Raw genomic sequence first — 24,642 nt, forward strand, 5'->3', positions numbered from 1 at the left:
TATGAATACATCTTTCAGGACTCGCACTCGAGAAATTCTGTATCAGAAAGATTTTTAGCTGCAGAAAATCAGAGAGCTAGAGAACTAGAAAGACTCATAGACTCGCACATAGAACAGCTGAAAATAGGAACAGAAGCAACACTGCGTAAATATAACGTCAAGAGATGATGCCAAGTCCCCTTGTGATGTAACTTATTCCTGTGTTCAGTCCACTTGATGAGAACAGGGTGATTTTCTGCAGCCAAGCAAGAAATTTCTGTGATATATAAATCGTACAATGTGCAATTTAGATATGCTATCAAAAGGTATCTGAGGAGCTGAGGACTTAATGTCTCAGGTGTGAATAGAATGCAGTTTTTGTTCAGCATGAGCACTCATTTAGCTGAAAATGTGTCCTTTGATATTACAGCAAATGAGACAAGCTGAAAGTGACTACCGATTCTCCTTGTTTATAAGAACATTATCATTGGATGTGTTAACGTTTGTATACGCACACAATAGGACTGTGATATTTGCAGAGGGTTGTACAAGTTTGTACATTGTATTGATTTTACATAACAATTATTTATTTAATTATATGATGTACTAATGTTGTGTAAAGTGAGATTATGAAATTGAATTTTTTTCTGATAGTTGTCAAATGAAGTATGTATTAATATAAAAAGTACATTTTCAATTATCATTATTCAGTCTGTCAATCAAATTTCATATCTAATAGGCTTTATATTGCTAAATACATAAGAGTATATTCTAACTTATGAAAATGATGACACTGTAATGGTATTTATCATTACATTATATACACTGTATTTAATTTGAATCCCTGATATTGTTTTTTTTTCTACATGTACTTGTTTCTTGCACTACTGCACATTGTTATTTCTTTTGTTGACGTTTTTATCGCACATGTTAAACAAACACTATTACATGTTCCTGTATTACACGTCTTGTTATAACTGCATGTACCAGTGATTTATAGAACTTTTTCTGCTGCCACTTGAGGGATAGATACCAACTTGTATCTTCAGCATGAAACTTCAATGAATTTTAGAGCACCCTCAGAAGTAAAAGTTAGACAGTTTTAACTTCCATCAATATAATGAAATGTTCTATACTTCAAGATTATATTGTAAATAAATTATTTTTTTTTAAACTGATCATTTGTGGTTTGTTTTTTTGATTAATTTTGTTTCAAATTACTTGTGTGCAATTATTCTTCTTTTTTTTTTTCCATGATGCCAACATGTGATGATATTAGCAAGATAGATCTGTGATTTTGTAAATGTTGTCTTCTTCTACATATCAGTAGTACTAGCTCTCTCAAATGGCCATTTCCAAGTTCTGAAAGATAGCCTTATTAAATTTAATACCCCATGCATATTATCACTTTATGAGCATAATTCATTGAAATCTTATCAAAATTTGCTGTTACCCATTAGTAATAAGTCTAATGACTTACTCCATAATAGATAATACACAAGAGATATAAAGAGAAGCAAGAATGACTGGATTTTTTATGGTCTGTGCTCTAGGACTAAGAACATAATTGAAGCCAGTTGTGACAATGTTCTTATACACTATAAATGCTGATATGTGCTAAAATTGGACAAAACTATGAAAATCATGATCAGTGTACCGGTACGCAAAGACCATGATCTGTACAGCTTGCTTATTACAGTAATAACATGAAAAAGACAAAAAAGGATTTCAACGACTTTAATCATGTTTATACATTAAATTTTGATATGCAAAAAAACACTTCTTAACCAAATAAACTAAATATATATCCATAAAAAGAATAAGCTCTTTTCAATAACTTGTACTAAGAATTTATAAACATTCTCCAGACATAATAAAGCACAACCAGCATTAGCAATATAATACGGTGTGTAATATTTGATCAGCTCCATAAATGTATTTATCCAAAAATATATTTGTCTACGTAAAACTAATTCAGCAGTATATTCCACAAAGATAATGCAAGGTGTTCAGCAGTAGGTATGTGCATAGTGTAATACATGAATCCTAAATCAGCCATTTATTGATGTAAAGTACATGTATTAAAATAATAATCATTGTGACAAATACCAAATCCCTACTATGTGTAGAATGATATGTGACCTGTATTTTTAACAACAACAAAGGGAGTAGACATACTAGTATTCAAAGACCATTCACACCATCTTTCCGGAAGCCTTTCAGACCAAAAAAAAAAATAAAACGGGAACAATAGATATGAAGGGTAACAAATAACAAACCATAAATATATGTCAATATCACAGAGGAGAACTACATCCATATACAGATGTGTACAAACAAAATGTGCAAAATATCGGAAAAAAATATCTATTGATGTATGATCACGGATTGAAGAAAAAAGACAAAAAAAGCATATGTGACTAGGAGACGAAATCTATGTTGAGCTACATGTACAAGCGTAAAACGTGAACAGCACAAAAGCACAGTGAACTATAGGCTGACTAATTTGAAGAAAAAAACTACAATTAATTGCTGCAGAGTACATAAAAGCAGCAAGATTTGGCAGCGTGTGTGCTTCAGTCTATGTATAAGTACCAATGTATACATATAACTATATTGCCATTCAAACTTGCAAAGAATATAAAAATATGTTCTACACAAAACACTTATTCCACCAGACTTGATATACAGAGATAAAATCACTTCTTCAATTCCAAAACTTATATCCTTACAATCCATTTATAACACAAATGAACACAGATATGGAATACAATGAAATGCACAGCCTTTAACTAAGGGCAGGGATTGGAGCCTGCTTGGTCTTCTTTGCTTCTTGTGATGCTATCTGATTGGCTCTCTCTTGCCTCAGGCGTTCAGTCTTCAGGGCTTTTGAGGTCACATGAAGGGGAGGTAATATTTTGTCTATCTTGGGAGACTTGGGAAATTTCAACAATGTGGCTACTTTGTCAAGCATTTTCCTTAAAGAAATAGATATTGATTTTTTAATTAATTATCTTTCATACTATATTTACCGGTTCAATAAATGAAATTAAGCTTGCAGCATAGTCTTCAACTTACTCTACTCTGATTTTCTGCTCCTCCAAATACAAATGGTTTTCATCAATTTCTTTTGGTGGAATCTTTTCAACATGGTTTAGCTGCAAACATAATACATGGTAAAACTTCATACATTTAGTTAGTACCAGTTCATCCTATTTCTACTCATATTCAAACATTTATTAAGGATATCTATATCAATCAATATACTGTGGAATCATTTTTATTTGTGGGGGCAAAGTTCATGGGTAGCGAAAAATTTTCTGGTTCGTGGGAACATAATTTCGTTGGTAGTGTAATATGGATAACTTAAATAAATATTAAACAAATGATTGTGTATAGGTTCGTGGGGATATAAATTCGTAGGTAAGGTTTACCCACGAAAGCCATGAACATTGGTCCCCCATGAACAATGATGATTCCACAGTATGTAAATCCATCAAGTCCCACCTTGAGCCTTGACCCCACATTGAATCTCTTTCCTCTGTCTCCACAACTGAAGTCCAGGACCATTCTCTCCTGGGAGAGGATCCTGACCCCGATGTATTGATTCAGACTGAAGTGGATTGGTTGGAATGGAGGGGCGTGTACATGAGTGACCTGATCCTTCCATAACCACTTCCTCCTCTTGGCTCCAGAGTCGTCCAGCTCAATCCCTCCCAACTGGTCCATGCACAGTCTGTAAGAGCCAAGAGTTTTATAATTTATCTTAAAATTGAAAATAAATGAGTTGCAATGGCAATACAAATGCATGGAGCTTTTAGAATTGCATGTCTTATCAAGTAATTGTACATACTGTTATATAACATTTTTTAATAAGTTTTCTCGTTATTTCACAAATGAGATAATTTTATAACTATGCCTTGAAAACTACAGCTTTTATTTTTAAACTCCCAGTCTATCTACCAGGTTCAATAAAATTAGACTTCTATATAAACAGCATAAATATTCATTAGGGATGAAATTTCATAATTTCATTTTTTAAACACTAATCAAAATGAATTAATAGTTATAAATGAGCCATGAAAAAGAAATCTCATGTAGCAACATTTTTTTTCTTAAAGCACAAAAATTGGTGATAGATAAAATAACTATCTTTTATAAATGACTGATGTTATGAGTTACCTGACTACTCCATTAGGGTGATAACAAGAAGCGTATCCGTTGGGTTCAAACACTGCCAGTACACTGGACTTCTCCATCTCTGCGTGTACCACATAATTAAACTGTCCTATCTGTACAGAGCTGATAGCAATGGCCAGACTACCTGATGGGTAACTTGAAGCAGTAAAGGAAAGATTTAAAACCTGTACTGAAGAATTTAATTTCAACACTATTTTTGGTAGGCTTTTTACTTTACACTTTACTTGCAATGAATTATAAAAGTATTAAAGAGAATTGTATGTACAGATTTTAATTGACATGCATATTAAGCATATACTTATCATTTAGAATAGATGTACATGTAATTCTGTTGTAAATTTATATTAAAACTTTCAACAGCAAGCTAGATGACAGAATAATTCATGTAAAGAAAAGGATACAATATATTTCCTGTTCCATCTGGGAACATAGTCAGGAACTTCTGTCCACTTTCATAAAACTTCTCCACCAATCCCAGCTGAAAAAAATGACAAGTATAAAAAATGTTTTCATTTTCACCCCCAAAATAATATAGCAATACTGTACAGTAGATTCTTATAAAATCCCGAGAAGCATTCCTTGCATATGTTCATTTTTATACAGCTGTGAACTATGCGACATTCTAACAAAATTTCAGTGTTTTCATTTTTATAATTTCACAATTTGACACAAGCATTACAAACTGGAACATGTAAGCTACAATAAATCTCTGCCCCAATTCTTACCCTTCCGCTCCTGATGAGGTCAATGTTGAGGGGCTCCGGTATGAAGGCGTCGTCCCCTTCGTCTGCAGTGAGGGGACTGGGGGGCCTGACTGTCCATCCCTCCTCCAGACATTTCTGGGAGGAGAGCTGGTAGTTTATTGTTTTCATCTTCTGGGCAACTACAAGGTCACAGACAATATGGTTTTAGAGAGAGAATATAATTACATGTATCTGACAAAAGAGCACAGCAAATCAACTTAAACATAAATGAAATATAAAGCAATGTATGATTGATCTGAACAAAACAAACCTTTGACTGTATCTTATAATTATACAAATGTGTTCTGGTATATGTACTATGAGACATTCATCACATGCAATCTACCAGTAACCATTAAATGATACATGGATATTAATTCATGCTAGGGTGCGTGACACACGCTGTGTGTTAAGATATGTGTAAAGCTATATGTATAACTTAGCACACCTTATAAGCATTTGGTTTAATGCTTTCAATGACGTGTATTATTGACAACTACATGTAATATGTGAGCACAATCCCATGTTGTTCCTTGATATACATCCTCCTGACACATGTACATACCAGTATATAGATTCAAGCCAATTCATGAGTAAGTTTTAAGTACTTTGTAACAACATATTCCGTCCATTAGACTCAAGATACAGCTGTTTTGTAATTGTAAAGAATTAGCTCTACAAGTAAGAACTATCCATATATATATAGACAACAAGTATAATATAGCCACTCCTCCGCTCCACTGAGCTTATTCTACCTGCCAGCCCTGACCGACTTTCGGGATTTCGGAGTTCTGCGTAGGTCAGTATTTTTTCCGACTTTTCCGCCTGTCGGCTAGCACCAGAATGAGGTGCCGACAGAATAAAACTGCTTGTGGACCTAGATTTATGGAAGCTTAACCCAGATTTGGTGGGAGTTTTACCAGGTGAATCAAAAGTTTCATCTGTAGTAGACAAATAAATCACATGCAATGTTTCTAATGAATTTCTTTTAAACTTTGTATATTACAGACTTTGTTACTCAAAAAATTAAATTATTATTTTGCCTTTATTTATTATTCGACTTGAAAATTGAAATTTGAATTAAGAGTATTTATGTTGATCAATTACAATATTATTCCTAGCTCTTTCTGATAAGCAAGGGGCAGTGGAATCTGGTTATACGAGTATTTAAAAGCATTTTGCTAAGTAAAATTAAATCCTTTTCAGCAGAATATTAATGTAAAACTTTTAACATTTATGATCTGCTCTTTGAAAATGGTGAATTACAATCTTACATTTTTTTCCAAGTTGTATCTAGACAAATTGTTAACTTCACATTTCACAATATTTCCGTTTAAGCAACAAAGGACAGAGACACGCAAGGGGGAATAATCCAGTTGTTCCGTGCCAACACAGGACAAGACTATAACGCTACAACTTTCTTAATGATAAACTCTCTCTTCTCATCAAGCAACTCTTGTGTTCCTTTGATGAAACTTTGTGACACACTAAATCTATGTTAGGCGTATGTGTAGAATATTGTGTTTTCTACAATGAATATATAATCATCTAATAAAATCACACACACACACACACATCTAAAGGGAAATAACGCTGAAATTGCACTGCTCTTTAACAAGCTAACACACATTTGAATTTAGTAACCCTTTTCCATACATTTTTACTAGCTAGCTTAATGTCTGCAAGCTCCCTTACCAAGCTTGTCAGCAAAAAAAAAGAAGCATTCTTAAAGGGAAGAACTCTGTACATTTCATAGTTTATCACACACATCAAACACTGGGGTAAGTTGCTACGGTACTGTGAGGATTAGGGGTAATATATCTTTGTCAAGCTAAATAGATAATATCAAAATGACCAAGAACCTATGTTCGGTAAAGGCGGCGGTGGGGATTGGCTGTCTGTAAGTGTCAAAAAATTATATTATGATATAAAATACAATCCTAAGAGAATAATTTTTTGTATGACTTGCAATGTAGAGGCGTGTTCAACAGAGCGAGCGCTCGTAAGCGTTGCCAAAATTCCCTATACCCGCAACACAAATTTTGGCGAGTGCTCACAAGCGCTTGCTCTGTTGAACTCACATCAGGTTTCATTAAAGCATTGATGGAAATGATAAATGTAAAGTTTGGTAAATTGTTGATGAGTCAACGGTTAGAAATTATGTATTATACAATATCATGCACTTTGTAAAATACCCACTTCAAGTCAGTTTGGGGGATTCTGCAAAATTAATGATAAAAATGCTCTACACGTATTTCTGAAGTTCTGAAAAAAAGCATGATCTTGCAATGTCATATTAAAGGGAATGAATTTTCTATGATAATGTCACGCATATAATTGTTTATCGTCCATATTTGTATCAATATGTGTACAATTCAATATATGTACATGTATATGGGTTGACATACTGTAAAAACATCAGTTGTAGGCTACTAGTATTGAGCTGTTATTACATATATACTCAATAGATGATTTATTGAAAGTTAAATGCCTAAAAGTACGGTACATGTATTGATTAGTTGCTAGTATGAACTACACGTTGATTGAAGTTTTCTATTTACTAGCATACCTATATCCCCATAGACATTGTGGAATGCATCCCATTGGTATTTTTGGCGACTTCTAAATGCTGGGAATGTCAAAACAGGCAGAAAGACAGAGAGCCAAAGACAGGCAGAGAGATGAAAAAAGAAAGACATGAATTCATCAAGAAAAGAGAAAAAGAGATGATAAAGAAATATAAGAATACATGTATATTGAAAGATTTGTTAGTATGAATTACATTAATATTGAATGTTCTCCAGTTATACTGTGGTTTCATCAATATTCATTGAATTCTAATTTTCGTGGATTTCGTAATAAAGTTGATCCACCAAATTAAGTGTTCAATGAAGTACAATTTCTATTCACATTTTGTATTGATAGGGTCATTGGCCACGGATTTACGTATCCTTGAAACTGTGATTTCACTTTATCCACGAAAATTGATACCCTTGAATATTAATGAAACCACAGTAATGAATGATTTGACAGTTAAGTCAAAGTGATTATAAATTTTGAATAGACATAGTATAGAATTTGAATAGGTAGTATCATTCTGCATAAGTAAACAAGTATTAGTATGAAAGAGCTCTGATATGCGGCCTGAAAATTCAATGTACATGTACAAGGACTGAAGCATGCTGAATGACTCTATTCAGTTTGGTGCTATTTTTTTTCTTCGTGATTGGAATTAGGGTAAAGGTCATAAGGGTCATTTGAGAGGCACCTACCCAGATCTTTGTACATATTCTGTGCATTCAGGCCTTGTCTTCGAAAATTTGGTCTAACAGCTAAACCACACACAAAATAACGCCAGGTTATACAATCATTGAAATCTGTGCCATTTCTGAGGCCAAAAATAATGAATATAACTGCACCAGGTATGCATCCATATTGAACTTAATGCTGTATGTGATAAATATTTAGGCCATTTCATCACAATGACTTGGGAAATAATGATTTACATTTTTTTCATATTATATAAATAGTGCCTGTTTGGGAGGGTAACAGTTGAAATTGACACCCCGAGAAAACCATTGTCAACCGACGCGAAACGGAGGTTGGCAATGGTTTTCGAGGGGTGTCAACTTCAACTGTTATCCTCCCAAACAGGCACTATTTATTTTATTATACTGAATGTCTTAATTTTAGAGAATTTTTTACTACTTTTATATAGAAATGACATGAATTCTACGGCGAACCGTACGCGCATGATTTACGCGCATGTAACAATTCGTTGTGTTACCCGTTGCTAAGAGTGTTGCTAATGCTGAGGGTAATAGAACGGATTATCAACTGCTTCTTAACCAATCAGATTTCAGTATTTAACATGAAAGTATAATAATTACATTTGTTTACATTTGTTCACATTATTTGTAGCCTCAGATGATCAAAAATTTGTATGGAAACCAAACTTTTGTGAATTGTCATTTTATAATTTTATATTAATTAGTAAATTTAAAGATTATTACAGTAATGTATACAAACTACAGAACTTCCCAAAAGTTTGATTCTCCAATGGTTATATGATCAAAGTTTAGAAAAATTAACACAGTAAGCAATTAATAAAACTGGTTTATGGAATAAATTTAAAAAAAGTAAAATAAGAGCTGAAAATATTTATTAATATAAAGATGGATGTTAAAATCATTAGAAAGGATATTTTCACTGTTAATCAAAGTGAAAGGAATAAAAAGGGGGGTCCAAATAAACCCATAAATACAAGTTACAGGTAAAAACAACAAATGTTCAGTAGCCCTATATATACCATAAGTACATTGCTTCAATGTAGAGCAACAAGCAGCTTCTATAAATAATGTGGTGGTAAGGGGGGTGTTTAACTTACAAGAATAGAAATTGGACTGTTGCTGGAACCCAGAAGCCTCTTGTTGTTTCCTCTGCATTTCTTTTTCTCTCATCCTACAAAAAACATTTACCAGTACATTAATTTAATCATTTCATCCAAACAAGAAAATAATACATGTAAGATAGTTTGCTTCTGTATAAGTAAAGGCATATTTTCTCAAGTCTTTACCTCTCTCTCTATATATATAACACATGAGTTTTCACAAAGTTTCAGTTAGTTTTAATAACAGATAAATCAAACCAAATGTCTTTAATTTTCTCTTTTCATATCAAGTTTTGGTATTTTATTGTTACAGGCAAATTAATTCAATACTTTGACAAGAAGCCTACTCAATGTTGCTGATCAGTGACTTGTAACTATACAAATTAACACAAGTATCAGTACAAAAACTTGATCTTGTTGTAAGTCAGTAATGCCTTCAGTTGGGAGAAGTCACACTTTTCCTACCATGTTTCTCCAAGTTACCTCTGCAGGGCTCTTTCTTTAGCCACCTTCCTATCCTCCTTGGAGCTTCCGTAGTGCGGATGGCTGGAGATGCTGATTTTCTTGGTTGCGTTCAGGTGCTGAGTCTCCATCGCCTGGGCCTGTTCAGTGGTGTACTCCACAAACTCACGGTACTCATTACAGCAGTACAGCTGATCCGGAGGGACCGTCTGCTGCTGCTCAAGAGTCGGCCATGGCTGGACAGCATGGCCGCAGAACTCGCATGTGCCCCCAAACATACCGTGAATGCGACCCTGCTCGTCTGTTTCTGCTTCGTCTTCATCTTGAGCACGCTCAGATGGCTCACTGACCTCGATTTCCTTCTTTTCTGACTCTCTGTTGTACTAATAAATATATACAAATATGAACTGACAACGCACAAAAATTGCAATAAATATATACTTTTACATGTATATAAAAACGTGAATATACCATACATGTAATATGTTTGCACAAAATAACGGTAAAAGTATATATTAAAAAAGACATTTTCTATTTAAAACTTAATATTTGATATGTGATTTCTAGATAAAACCATGATGATATCATATTATAGACAAACGTGCCAGATTTATGCTACCCAAGAACTCCAAATTGAAAATTTAAGCATGCAATATGCCATGCTTTTTATAAATCTAAGATAAAAGAATAATTATTTTTCTAAATCATAAATAGCAAATGAAAACAAAAATGTCAAAGGAAAATAAATTGTCCCCAACATAAAATTCAATGTGGTATAAAAAATTTGATATTGCAAATTTGTGCCAGCATTAGAAATAGTTTACCTGTCCTCATGAACTCATAGCTGTTAAAAAAGACAGTATGACCTCTAGCAAAGTTCAAACAAAGCCTACCTTTCTACTGAATGTCTAAAGCAAGATATGAAAGGTCACAACAGTATTGTTAATTAAGATTCTGGAATACAAGACATGTTTTGTTATATATCACATTGCAGTTGTGCATATTGATTTACAGGTACGACATCTTTTGCCTCGTGCAAGGTACAAGAACATTTGTAAATGGAGTTTGCATTTGCATTAAATTAAAAGCATTTTCAGAAAAAACATGTATTCAGAAACGAAAATGTATACTAAATAAATTTAAAAACAAATTTAAAGATTGATTTGAAGCATGTTAGTAAAAAAAATCGTCACATATACACAAAAAGCTTTTTTTTTCATTTTGTGTAATGCAGTAATTAAATTAATTTTATCAATTACCGGTATATCTATCTTAATTCGTTAGCATGCCGTTTATTTTTACAGTCAGTTCGATAATTAGTATTTTATGAGCTGAAGGTTTGTTGTTAAATGTTTCTATGAATCTCGATCCAAAACAGTAGCTGCAATGTTAGTACATGTACCGGTTAACAAGTTGTTTAGTTAACAGAAACACCAACACCTCTGACTATTAGGGTTATTAATCTCTACTCTAATAATGCCACACCCTGAAACACTAAAGCTCTAGGCAAGCCACAACCATGTTACCTGCAGGATTTGCGGTGGACCGATGCTAGGCATGAAAGTGCGATCATCCTGCACTTTCCTCCCTGTATATTCCTCTTCATCTGAACTCTTTATCACAACAATAATACTCATTTCATATTTGCTTTTCATATTTGACTTTTCTTAAAACATCAAATACTCCTGGGACCTTCTTGGAGTTGAACTTATAATTGTACATGTTAAAAGTAATCTACATTTACAAAAGACTTCGAAATATCGCATGAATTTTAAAATGTTTATTTATCAATAAGCGTTTTTTAGTCCTCACTCCAATTTGTGTTTTCTGCATTTGTATCAAAATCAGATAAAATGAATCATTTTTCATACACGATGTACTTCTTACTTGTTCTCATACCATTCTGGTATACAAGAATCTTTTATCGGTTTACAAATTACAAAATACAATTTCTGATTGCAACTTGCTTCAGTATTTGATTGGTAAAAATATCAAATCATAGACTACGCTTTTTACACATTCATGTAAAAACTAATTTGCCTATGTCCCAATGACAATGACTTGAATGTTATAAATAGCAAACTGTTCAAATTCAGTTAATTTTTGTAAAACTTTGATAGTTTTTACTTCATTTCATTTCTTAAATAAATTTTGTTTATCTTAAAGAGCATGAAATTACCGAAACTGTGTGAATTCTTACCGTATCGGAGTCACTGCTCAGCTCCAGCATAGGAACACCAAACTCGTCATTGATTGGATAGGGGGAGGGGCCAGAGGGCTCTTCCTGAACAACGGGGATGTCAGTTTTAGAATCCTCTTTTTTACCTGCACAGGACATAAAGATATTGAATTCAAGCGTTCAATGTCAGTTTCCTCCCTTGTGTATTAGATAAAGTTTTATTGTATTAAATTCTTCTCATTAGGCAGGGACAACTATTAAAGGAATCTTTGGGAATTTTGTTTTTCCTTGGTAATTAATTTAGACAAGAATAATTTAATTCAAAACAAGGTAAGAAATCTTTGATTGTTTAAAATTATTTTCATTATCTCTTCAAGGCAGTTACTGAATGTTGTTAGAAAAAATATCACATCAAATATGTGTTGTAAGTGATGAATGGCAGAGCTCTTTGCAATGGTTTGGGAGAGTAGAAAAGTTGAGACTTGTTACAGGTTTACCTGACTTAGGAGAGAGGAGGTCATCTTCTTCGTGCAGAGATTGCAAACCTGAAAGATGTGAAGAAGTGAGGGAAAAGTGCTCCTACTACACAACACACCAGTGTAAATTAGATCCACCCCACAAAAGGTACAATCATTCAATGGCTTCAAAAGTTCACCACACACCATTATTTTGTGTACTCAGCTATCAGTGTTTTATAACAAATAAACTTATATCATTTACATGCTAATCTATTTACATTCATACCACCAGAATTGTCATTAAATCTATCACATGAATAAACTTAGCATAACTTAAGAAAGATTTACTTCATTTTTTTTCCTGAAATTATGTGTAACAAGAACTTGCTTTTTTACAAACCAAATACATGTACATGTATTTATTTAACTCCTCCTTTTGATTAAAAAATACCATAGATCTGACGTAATTAAATGTATTTTTTAAAAACTTTGAAGTTCATGCAGAGTGCATTATTATGATCACTTGTGTTTGCATGATTATTCTGTGTGACTTTGTCACTTCACAATTTGATGTGATCAAAAATAAACCTTTGGAGTCGGATTTAGTCGGAGTGGAACAAGAGTCTTTCTTTTGTTTATTATCCTTCTCTGTAACATTGTTCCAGTCAATGAAAATTAATACTGTATACAGGGAAATATTTCCCTCCGTTTTATTTTCGCCCCTTTCGCCCTGTTGTCAGAGGGCGAATTTAAGACTGGACAAACTTCACATTACAAATAATATCTCTGTTTGCAATTGTAAAAGGGCGAAAATTACATGGGATGAAAATAACCCTGTATACAGTATGTTACATATGTTTCTTTGATAGATTTATAGCTTCTTTTAAATAAAAAACTGAAATAAAAAAATCCAGCATGACTTATTTACTAGTTTTTGTATATAATATATATTTCTTTCTGAAAACGCATATAAAATGTCTTATCCAAGTACATGTGGTTATATTTGAAAACTTTTCTATTTAAAAGAGATAATGTGACTGCATGATGCCTATCTTTACTTATTTTATTTTAGAGAATGCAGACACATGCAATGAGTTCATATGAATAAAAATCAATGTTCCATTTCTTCAATAATTACTAAAAAGAGAGATGTAAAGTCTATATTCCCAGTGTTAAAAGCCTTGACCTAAGAGTGTTGGAAATCCAATTAGTTTTTTCGACTTACTATCTCTCGGCCCCAGAAGACGAGCCTTTCCAGACTTTTCCGCCTCTTCTAACCAATCCCAGTCAGTCTGAGTATTTTCTGTGATAAAAGTGACTTCACGGCCATCATAAGTTTTCTTTTTCATAACCTCTGTCTTTCTGGATCTAGACTTTCTTCTGTTTATATTAAAAAAATCAATAAATGTAAAGTTCAATAAAAACATATTGTACTTTCAATTGTTTTGTGTTTATAATCATAAAAATTACATTTATTGTGTTTTATTAACCTTATATCAACTGGCATCAATTTGCATGAATTTAGAAGATTTCAGATTCAAGAATACGTGTATATAGTTTTAAGATAAATTTGATCATCATGGTTTTACTTAAAATGAAAATTGTTAATTTGTCACTTCCAATTACAGAATACTTAGTGGATAAAGTCATTAAGAAAATGCCTGAATATTGGATTGTGATGAATATTGATGAAAAACATTAGATTATAATGCAATGATAATTACCCAGTAGGTGTTCCGTCTCCAGAACTTTTTTCGGTCCCTGACTCAGGTTCTGATGGAGCCTCCCTACGGAACCCTCTTAGCACAGCTGGTCTAGATTTTCCACTTCCTTGTTTCTGTCTGGCTGTTGAAGAGGCTGTGTAGTAGATAAAAAAAAACAAAATGTTAAACTAACTAAAAAGGGAAAAGCCAGAATTTTATTCTAGCTTTTACACAAATATATAATGGATCCTTATGCAGGTAATAGCCCTAAGTTTACACACCTTTACTTAGTATACCATAGTAAATCCAAGGCGGACTTTCAAGTTTTATATATTCTCTACCACTAGCTGGAATTTTTAACTTTTTAAGCAAACGTCTTTCTAACATTACAAGGAATTTGTTCAAGGCCTTTCATTTTTACCAAAAATTATGACATCACAATGGTAGTGTCACGTTAAACTCTACATTGTGACGTCATTGCGTTTGATGTACTGTGACATCATAAACGACCGACAAACTTGCCATTTGAAGCAGTGGACCGTTCATCCTCGTCTTTGGAGTTGATTTGTTCGTCCTCGGTTTCTGAGTCAGAGTTCGGGAGTTCAATTTCCTCGTTATCCCCGCCGCCGCCTATCGGAGGAAGAGGTTTCTTCAGGGGGAAGCGGGATTCGGAAGCGTTGTCATCCGATAAAATCTCCATGCTATTTCATGTGTACCAATCCCAGAATGTCTACATAAAGTTTCAAATTCATTTGTCATTTTCATGATAACGTGGTGTCATTTAATAGTTGTGAAACGGTGATTCATGTCGTTCAGCAATCAAAAATTAAGTAATTTACAAGCATGGGATTGTTGCAATTATAATTTCGGTCGTATAATTTTCTCATCTCGCTTTTAATAATGTTATATTTATATCTGTAACGTTATTTTGTTATGTTTTGTTTTTATAAGCAATTTAAAAGGTGTGAAACGAGGTTTATTTACCATATCATTCCCCCTTGTCCTCCATCTTAGTTTACAAAGTGGTTGATAACGACGATCACATGACAGAAATAGACAAAAATTATTGGCTACCTGAAATTTATTAAATCGTTCCATTAAAACTCGCTTTAAAAGGGTGCACTTGCTACACTACACATTTTTTTTTTTACAAGTAATCCAAAAAGCTTTCCTGACTAAACAAAATTATTCAATGGAAGCATGCATGGATCTTTTAAGAAATTAATTTTAATTTTCGCTGCTGATCATAAATTCATAAACGGAACGTTTATTATTTAAGATTTTTCTTTGATCTAGTGCATGTACACCACTTGAAATTAACTAATTTCATTTTCTTTTAGGAGTGTACATGTGTGTATCATTCAAATGATTGCATGTAAGCTTGAAAGTGAAAGATACAACAATCAAATTTTAAATTGTTTTAATTGTTATATTAAGAAATATTAAGGAAATAGAAATAAGGAAAGGATACATTCGAGTATGTATTATCTTCAATCGAAAAATCTTGACAAGCAATAAAAAGAGGGGGGAGGGTGAATTCTCAAAATCATGAAGGCAAATCCTTTTCATTGTAACTTCAATTCAATTAAAATCCCTTATTAGCAGTCATATATTACATGCTCCCACAAAAAGTGGAGGGTAGGGGGCACCCATGACATTTCCTTTTTTTTTTAATAAGTCAAGTTAAGAAAAGAGTCTACTGCGAAAAAAGTGAGGGAGGTAGCCCACCCACGCCTGATGCTGGGTGCCTGTGATGGGTAGAAACGGTGTGCTCTGGAGTATTCTTACGATCCCCATTTAAACTAGTCAACTAATCGGCGAGCAAAAATTATGTATGAGAATCTTGGATATGAATTATTCCTAGTTAATATATATCAGTATCATTTAATATTTATTCGTTTTATGAAATATTGGCGCATCTGATTGGTCGAAAAATTTCTTTGATACCTGCATTAATGAAAATTTTAAAAATGTATTTATCATATTACATACTAATACTACAACAAAATCTGATCTGAAGTTTCTATACAAGTTCATTTCGTCATTAAGCAGATTGATCCTAATTTAATGCACAGTAGTACACGTTGATATAGAGCGTCAAACATGGATCAAAAAGTAAAATAAAAACTCCATTTACTTTTGATTAAAGATCCAATTAAGTTCATGAAAACCATAAAGAGATCAGTTTTTTTAAAATGTAATTTATCGGTCAAACTTGCGAAATGAATGACTTTTCAAAAGTGCAACATAGAACTTTTTTTTTGTAAATTTGTTAGCTAGTAAATCATACTATGAGAATTTTTGTTAGAAAGCTGAAAAACACGTGATTTTTTTTAATTCAAAATTTCAAATGTAAGTGTTAGTATTTCGGGATACGCGTTGATTGTAATGTGCACAACATTTTTATAAAAACTTACTATATTATTTTAGTTGTTGCAAGCGTTGGTTGTTATGGGATAAAACACCTGGATAAGTCGGACAACCCCAGTATATATACATGATTGTATTTTTAAAATTCAAAATTAAAGGTTTGAATAAATTCAAATCATTAGCATGAATACATGACGGCATTATTCATTGCTAAATGATGCACGACAAATATATACGAAACATATGTGAAGGTTACGATTTAAATCTCCATGGTAGTGTTGATCACATGCATGTGTAGTTGTAACATATTTCTATGGATTTTTTTAATAGGACACGCATCCCCCCCCCCCTCCTTATTGTCCCTCTTTGTCTCAGATGGTCGTATATATCCCATTTCGTAAAGAATACGATTCTTGAAAATAAGAAATAAGAAAATAAACCCTCCAAACTACTTTTCATTCAATTAATTAAGTGTCGTAATTATTATCAATCTAATTATCTTATCGATAAAATCCGCTCCTCTGCAACAGTGGTTATCTAACTAAAATAAATATTATTTAATTAACATCAGATGCTTGTTTCCCCGACTTTGAATAACTTTAATCTAGTACCTGTATAAACAGTATTGCAAAGTTTACAAATGGATGAACAATCAAATAAAATCTGATCAGAAAAGCTTAATACCTAAAATTTTAGATAAGGTGAACAAAAAAGGAAAGAACGCTTTTTTAATACATTTCATGTACAATTTTATTTTTCAAATCAATTTCTACAATCTGTGCAAGAATTGGCAATATTTTAGAGACAAATTCAATGATCAGAGAAGAATATGTCTTGGTATTCAAATTGAATAAGTACATAACACTTACAGCAATATCTAAATAAACTCTCAAACTCTCTCTCTCTCTCTCTCTCTCTCTCTCTCTCTCTCTCTCTCTCTCTCTCTCAGCACTAAGACACACAAGCAACAGATCCATCGTTATTATCACAGATACGCCTGGTCCAGGAAAACACAGTATTTCCAGCACACTGAAATTTATAGGTCGTGCCAAAGGAGCAGACATAGAATGACCGACAATCCCCGGGGACAGGGAGGTACTCGTTATGCCTGTTTGGTTTACAGGGGTCCGTGGGGTCCTGTGTTGTGGGGGAGGGGCTGGTGGTGGTGGTCATTGGGGTAGTTGTTGGCGTTAATGGACTGGTTGGTAGGAAGGCTGAAATACCAAACATTATATTCATTATAAATGCAGCAAGGGGCGAAACTGCCAATACAACTCTAATAGTTCAAATCGAGATAAAAATTGTTTATTTAAAAAAAGAAGAAGGTACATTACCAATCTTTATTGTCAAATGTGGATAAATATACACAAAATAAGACAATATAAGCTCTGTTAAAAGGGATCTAATGGACCCGTAACGTTTCTATATCAGGGCTAAATCGAAAGGGTCATTCCTGGTACCACAAGTAACCAGTGAACTATAGATAAACAGTACTTTTGCATGTCATTGGAAATGTTTCCCCCCAAACGTTTCTCAGCACAGACCTAACAAGGCCATCAGAGCCATTTTAATAACAGCTTGGACTTTCGGTGGGATGTAACCTTCTTTGATTTGCTAGGAGGAACTCATCAGACTGTTAGAAACAAAAAATGTCTTCCAGGCTTTATTGTATGAAAATGACACTGTTTCAACTGAAATATAAAGTCCTGGGCTGCGTTCATGATCGTAGCAGTTAGCCTAGCCGCTAGGTTGAACATATGTAGATATCTAGGTCTATTGAACGGACCGCTAGGTCTCAGATTTGAAATACTTAACTAAAGACTAATTAAATCGACATAATTTGTTTATTTCAAGCGGAAATATACATGTTAAAATTCATAATAACTAAAAGGATGAACAAAATATCACTAAATAAATAGGTTTCATGTTTGTCACAAAGTGGTAACTAAGGTGGCCATCTTGAATTTGATGCTGAGCATAAAATATTTAGGCTACGAATATCTACGTAGTGGCTAGGCTAGCTTATCGTTCAACTACGTAGCCATACGTAGCAGCTACAATCTTGAACGCAGCCCTGGACAAAGCTTGACAAGGGTCACTGCGTTCAATAGCATATCTTTTCTATTAGCCAATGACTAGTCAGTTAACCACGAGTGGACTCCACCTACACCAAATTGTGGAGTTTGACAAGTACTGCCTTAATTTCAAGCTTTTGTTAAAACAGCTCTATCAACTTAATGATCAAACATTCTTTCAACTTGATGAAAACAATTGTCGTTTATCAAAGATCAGTATGTGAAAGGGTACCAGTAAATGCTCATGTTTTGCAATGTTTGGACAGGGGAATAACTCAATTCGATCTTTCTTTTTTCCAATTTAAAATTAAGTTATTCCCCTTTTTCAAAATAGCAATTTAATAATTGGTGCAGCATTGATACTATGCGAAGGTGCCTTACAAATTAATTAATTTTGTCCATATCAAAAAAACTCTTACTTAATAAATGTGCAAGTTGTAATCATATTTAAAAAAATTAAAACAAAAATGTTTTGTTGGCCCACAAAGGTAAAATTGTTATAGACACTGTAATTCACATTATCCTGCGGGTAAAATCATCATTTTCTGAAATTATGACAACCTTTATTACCTATTTGAAACAAGAAATAATTTCTTTTTCATTTTAAATACCTTTATCATTCCACGTTTAGTTTGAACAATATCTATTAGGATCTTACATTTACTATTTTATAAAAGTACATGTGTGTGGAATTTTTTGTACAAAGTAATGAGAGAAAAACTTGAATTTTGATATATACATTAATATGCACACAAAATAACAGAAGATTGATTTCATAATCATCATGATCAATTAATAAAACCTTTTTACCAAAAAAATGTTTAAAAAACTATATCATTTTCTATTAAGCAAATTTGCATTAAAAACAACAGCAGAATTAGACTAATTTCTACAAACTCCCACAGAAAGCAAACGAAGCACTGAATCTACACTCTAGACATAAAGAAAAACAGATAATGCTTGTCACCTGAGAAATCCACAAAGATTCCAGGGAATAGTTCTATGCCTTTGTTTTCTAAAAATTAAATGTTCAACATAATTCATTTTAGCTAGCTTATCAACTGGTAAAAATGTATATATAAATTTATCGGCCATGACAAGTTTCCTGATTTATTCACTAGCATGGAAACTTATAATACACATATAAGATCAACTTCTGGTAAAATCAAAGAGCAGGAAATAAGCAAAAGTCTCATGGTACATATATAACAGGTTTATTTCAATTAGTCAGTACTAAGTGAAGCTTACTTTAAGTCTTAAAATAAATATCTATGCTTTAATTTGTGAATATATCACTTTACAATTACTTTTTAGCTTGTGCTGGTTATGATCTTTTCATTAATTGTGCAATCATGTTTATTATATCCTTTTTTGCATTGTCCAATATGTCTTTTAGACAAACCCTCTTTCCCCAGCCAATCACAGACATATATACTATGTAGTATTATGCATTACTTTCATTTGTTTAACTAATAGACAGTCTTCAATTAACAACACTTTTTTTATTGAAATGTATCATACAAATATTTAATTAGTATAAAAGTAATTCAAACATGAAATCATTTACAGCAAGGATAAACGACAATTTCTTCCTCCTATAATATCAAAGCAGTGCACATATATCAAACAATGGGTCAATGATGAACCATCAACTGGCATCCCAGACTGAGTGCTCCCTTGTGAATATCTATATACATGTGAAGAGTAAACTAAACACAGGAGGAATCGACCACACAATCGCCTTTAGAGACGCTGAACGAGTGTTTACTGGGACACTGCAGCTCCATGGGTTGGCTTCCCAAACAGACGTAGAATTTACCACATTTCACAGGGTCTCCATAAAATTGCTCATAATATGACGTAACACCCTGGCACATTTCTGGAATGGTAGAAAAGCCCATCAAGAAAAAGGCGTGACCGTTGCAGGTCACGTACTGTATCTTGCAGAAGTTTGTTATTCCAGGCAATGTAAAGTTATGTCATATAAGCAACCATAAATAAACCCAAATTTCAGTGTGTCAATGTGTGTTGATGATATTGATATGATGTTGTGAAAATAAAAGATTAGTAATCATTCAAATTAAGCAATACCTTTCCAGTAATTGTAAACAAAAGAATCTTTGATAAAACTTAACATGAAGTTAATTAAAGATTATGTATCTTCTGTTTAATATAACTGTTATGGTACAATGGGAATAGTTCGTAAGTAAAAATCATTTGAGTGCATAAATATTTTGTGGTTATGATGCAGAAGTTATGTGTTCTTAATGGGTATAAGCTTCTTCATATGTTCTTTACTCTAACTTTAAGTCTGAGTAACTGGTAATTACATGTAATATACATTTTTTTGAAATATTCATATACATGAATCCATTGTAGTACATGTTTCAGTGCCAGTCTTTCCAGATGTTGATCAATACCTCTCGAATACAGTGATAAATTCAATTATTAAATAATCTTTATTTTCATTATTGGTACATTTATGTACAATGTTAACCTTCAAACTCAGATAGTGTCCAAATATCTCAATGGTTTTCAACCTCAAAACATTCTCAGTTCTGTCTCATCACAGCTAAATGCATGTTGGATCTTCTACACAGCTTTTCGTTCGCAAGTCAAAACGTAATTTCTTTGGACTCCTCGGACAACTGATCCTGGTTGGGTTTTCCTTCATACACACTATGAACTCCCAACAGTTTTCTGTGCTGCGAAACTCTTCTCCCTGGGTCCGTACCCCTTCACAAAGCTCTGCAACCAGAACAGAACAGCTTCATTTCCATCCATTTCTTGATATCTTGCATGCTGCCTTCTGGCATGTATATATATCCTTTGGATAATACTGGCATCAACAATGATCCATGCTTTACATTCCAAAAGGTCAGATCCATTCTTCAATTCCCAGTACATAAACTACGGCATTCAGTCCAACTTCCCAGGATAGCAAGATGCTATCTATTTTCAACAATTTTTTCCATGCTCCAATTTCCAAGAGGTCAGATCCGTCATCTTCAACACCCCAGTATACATAAAACTACGGCATTCAATCCAACTTTCCAGGATAACAAAATGTGGTCGTATTCATTCCATTAACATGCCATACAATCAAACACTAAGATCTATGTCTCTTCAAAATACAACTGATATAAAACTACCAGTATAAAGGACCGTGTGACATTCATATTGATCATTCAGACCATATCCCAAAAGACTTTGGAGAGGTATTTTGTTTATTTTTGTTATTTTGTGACTCATGCTATTTTCAAATTAGTGAAATACCTGGTACCAGTTCATTCAAAGGAAAGAAGAACAAATGCATAATAGTCAATCGCCAATTTTAACCAAACAAAACCAAAGGTCCTGATGGAGTTTAGAACTCAGTACAGGCAAATATGAGTACAGGCTCATATTAATGAAATGTTTTAGTTTAAGAGTATTGATATACAATTACATGTATATATTTTATATTCTACATGCACATGATATGAGGTTTCAAAAATGCACCCATTGTTATTTTAAAATACATAATCAATTCAAAGAAAATACATCAATAAAATTCATCATTCTGTGCTTAAAAGTTTATTTATTGTAAAAATAATAATTGTTTAAATTAAAAGTACTCTATCGGTAATTCATTTTTTAAAAATTGGTTTGATAACTCAGTAATATCTAGAATTAATAGATTTGCCTCGACTGATAATAAAGCATGCTATGACTTACTGTCGGGCCTGACAGAGGTCACACCTGCCCCCATATTGCCGATGGGAAGGGCCGTGGTGACCACAGCTACGGTGGCCTGTTCTATGGCCAGGGACTGTTCATACACCGCCAGGGGACCCACCACAATGGAGATCTGACCATTCACTGTGGTTCGTGGTGCGATCTCAATCAGAATACCAAAGATGTATTCCTGCAATGTCTCGTCTTGTTGTCCCTTAAACTGCAGCACAAAATTGATTTTCTCTCTTGATCCATCTGTCCTGAAAACAGAAGTACATGTAGTACCATAATTTATTTTTACTGAGCATACTTGTATTTAAAAGAGACAAACAAAATGAGAAAAATATTAAGCTACACTTTAAAAGAGAAGTTAGAGTTGTTTCTGCTGTATGTTTCTCCATGAATATTTAATCAATATCCATTGTGAAAATAATATGAAACTTACGTGATAGATGCCACTTCACATTTTTCATAAATATCTCTGAATCTATCTCTTCCTATGTACAGGTTTGTCAGCTGAAACAAAATAAACACCAGTCAATTGTTACTACATCATGCAATTCAATACGGAGAGATCTGATATTGACATTTTCACCTCAGTTGGTATAACCTTAATAATGGGAAAACATAAATACAATACAAATCTACTTTTAATTAGTGTTGAAGAATAGAAAAGCAGTTTGATATCAAAGTACCTATAAATATATATCGATACAAAGTTGGAAAAAATTTTATGTAATTATTTACAAATCTCTCAAAATCGACAGGAAGTAAATATAAATAATCGGTACTTACATATTGACAGAAAGGATCTGCGATGGCCTTAAAGGCGGCTGACTGGGGATTAGCCAGGTCTGGAGTCCAGGTCAGATTCAGCAGTACGAAGGAGGCATTGATGATTGTATTCACTAGAAACGAACGTCAGACAACATCAAGAATTGATACTCCACCATAATATGATACACAAGTCATGTTTGTTAAAATAACACTATTGTCCCAAAAAGTAGTCACATTAAGGATAATTTGATGATGAATCTAAGCTTGAACACTTTTCATTTTCCTTTGACCTAACATGAGTATTCTATGAATTGGAAGTTAAAAAGGTTAAAGTTGAATCCAAACCAAAAGTCCTAACGACAGGAATGGGCTAAAATTCCAAACCTGTTCAATGACTCTCAGACTTTACACAGTGCTAAAACTTAACTGTTAGTATATGAGTTTTCTTTTTTGCTTCTATCATGGTAAATTTTCAACAAAATGATGACACCTCGATACAAGTCAAACAAAACAATTATACTGTAAATTTCTTATTAAACGCAAGGAATTAATTTTGATGTAAAATCGCGAGAACCAGTCCTTGCAGATTTTAAAATATCATTCTTATTTTTCAGACAGTTTTAAGCTATATGAAATAAAAACAAAAATTTGGTGCTCGCAATTTTAAATTCTTGCAATTTGACGCAAAACAGCGGAATCAGGGAATTAAGTACTCCCTTAAAATAAGGAATTTTCAGTATCTGGGAGTAGTGCATGGTCAATGAATTCTAAGGCGTACCTGGACTCTCTGTGGTTTGGACAAAGTTCTGGATCAGGTAGTCAGAGATGTTGATGGGGAAGTTCTCCATCCCCCCTCCCAGGTACACCAGCTGCTGGCCGATGAACATCATGTCCTTGTTCTCCACGTTGAAGTGGTCCGCCTGCTTACTGATGGTGTCCTGGATCAGGCCCATCTGAACTTCCTCTGTCCCATTGAATATCACATTGAAGGTCAAGGTGTGCACAGGTGTGTCTCTGATAAAATAAGAAAAATCCATTACGATGTGTACAACGTATTAAATTTTGTAGTTTTTTTTTTCCATTTATGGTACACATGGGCTTGATGCTTGGAACTTACCCTATCTTTGTAAAGAAACATCTATAGTATCTATCTGAAAGCTTGCTATTTTTGAAGAAATTATCAATCTGAAAATAGATTTTGCATTCTTGTAAATCAAACCCTTTTATTATACATACAAAAGGATACTAGTAATTAATTTTTTTAACTATGTCATGAACATGTCTTGAGAGTAATCTGTTAACAATAGTTAAAAGTTCTGATAGAGATATTAAAACAGCAAACAAAATATATACACAACATTAGCATATTGACCTTATTTTGGATATCTATTCTATACGAGATTACTTACATCACCACAGAACAGATTTTCAAAGTCCTTGTAAAGAACAGAGTTGGGATCCCCATATTGTGGATTGTAAGAGAACTCATGAATGAAGTAAGTCATGTTGGATAGCCAGGCATCTGAAGCAAAAACACATTTCTTTTTCATACAGAGATTTACAACTTTTATGACAATACAAGTAAAATA

At 33.3% G+C, this 24,642-nt stretch overlaps 3 protein-coding genes across 20 annotated transcripts in view; 1 reads left to right on the top strand and 2 right to left on the bottom strand.

Moving 5' to 3' along the window:
- The window catches only part of LOC128180013 (centrosomal protein of 63 kDa-like), a 16,565-nt gene extending 15,407 nt beyond the window's left edge, over positions 1–1,158 (top strand). For all 7 annotated transcript variants that reach the window (XM_052847780.1, XM_052847774.1, XM_052847775.1 and 4 more), the window contains one exon: positions 19–1,158. In XM_052847780.1, the coding sequence (XP_052703740.1) occupies positions 19–168 (150 nt within the window). In that variant the 3' untranslated portion in view covers positions 169–1,158. The remainder of the gene's footprint in view (positions 1–18) is intronic.
- LOC128180016 (glutamate-rich protein 6-like) lies at positions 849–15,154 on the bottom strand. 9 transcript variants are annotated; one of them, XM_052847782.1, is made up of 18 exons: positions 15,099–15,154; positions 14,637–14,844; positions 14,136–14,268; positions 13,637–13,791; positions 12,451–12,498; positions 11,975–12,099; positions 11,301–11,387; positions 9,796–10,157; positions 9,310–9,383; positions 8,195–8,254; positions 6,785–6,820; positions 5,678–5,863; positions 4,905–5,062; positions 4,581–4,657; positions 4,162–4,314; positions 3,487–3,715; positions 3,058–3,137; positions 849–2,957 (listed from the first exon to the last, which is right to left on the bottom strand). In XM_052847782.1, the coding sequence occupies exons 2-18, from the start codon at positions 14,812–14,814 to the stop codon at positions 2,768–2,770; spliced, it is 2,331 nt and encodes a 776-aa protein (XP_052703742.1). In that variant the 5' UTR covers positions 14,815–14,844; positions 15,099–15,154; the 3' UTR covers positions 849–2,767. The 9 variants fall into 9 exon arrangements, with proteins under 9 accessions (XP_052703742.1, XP_052703741.1, XP_052703743.1 ...); XM_052847781.1 differs by lacking the exon at positions 12,451–12,498 and adding an exon at positions 13,000–13,059; XM_052847783.1 differs by lacking the exon at positions 12,451–12,498.
- A 2,060-nt stretch (positions 15,155–17,214) lies between these two features.
- Positions 17,215–24,642, bottom strand: part of LOC128180010 (fibrillin-1-like) — a 41,481-nt gene continuing 34,053 nt past the window's right edge. For 2 of the 4 annotated variants that reach the window (XM_052847748.1, XM_052847747.1), the window contains exons 87-94: positions 24,463–24,575; positions 24,171–24,238; positions 23,832–24,067; positions 23,072–23,184; positions 22,722–22,792; positions 22,277–22,536; positions 19,527–19,574; positions 17,215–17,698 (exon numbers count right to left, since the gene is read on the bottom strand). In XM_052847748.1, the coding sequence (XP_052703708.1) occupies positions 17,436–17,698; positions 19,527–19,574; positions 22,277–22,536; positions 22,722–22,792; positions 23,072–23,184; positions 23,832–24,067; positions 24,171–24,238; positions 24,463–24,575 (1,172 nt within the window). In that variant the 3' untranslated portion in view covers positions 17,215–17,435. Of the gene's footprint in view, positions 17,699–19,526; positions 19,575–20,041; positions 20,439–22,276; positions 22,537–22,721; positions 22,793–23,071; positions 23,185–23,831; positions 24,068–24,170; positions 24,239–24,462; positions 24,576–24,642 lie in introns of those variants that run through there. The other 2 variants (XM_052847749.1, XM_052847750.1) reach the window with 2 other exon arrangements.

Source organism: Crassostrea angulata, chromosome 4 (genome assembly GCF_025612915.1).
Source record: "Crassostrea angulata isolate pt1a10 chromosome 4, ASM2561291v2, whole genome shotgun sequence".
Classification (NCBI taxonomy): domain Eukaryota; kingdom Metazoa; phylum Mollusca; class Bivalvia; order Ostreida; family Ostreidae; genus Magallana; species Magallana angulata.

Bases quoted from the DNA above. Each gene is read 5' to 3' on its own strand.
- LOC128180016 (XM_052847781.1), bottom strand. From the start codon at position 14,814: ATGGAGATTTTATCGGATGACAACGCTTCCGAATCCCGCTTCCCCCTG. The intron at 12,100-12,999 runs GTTTATTTTTGA...TGTCCTGTGCAG, and splicing joins GACTAAATCCGACTCCAAAG to GTAAAAAAGAGGATTCTAAA. The intron at 3,716-4,161 runs GTAACTCATAAC...TGGCTCTTACAG, and splicing joins CACCCTAATGGAGTAGTCAG to ACTGTGCATGGACCAGTTGG.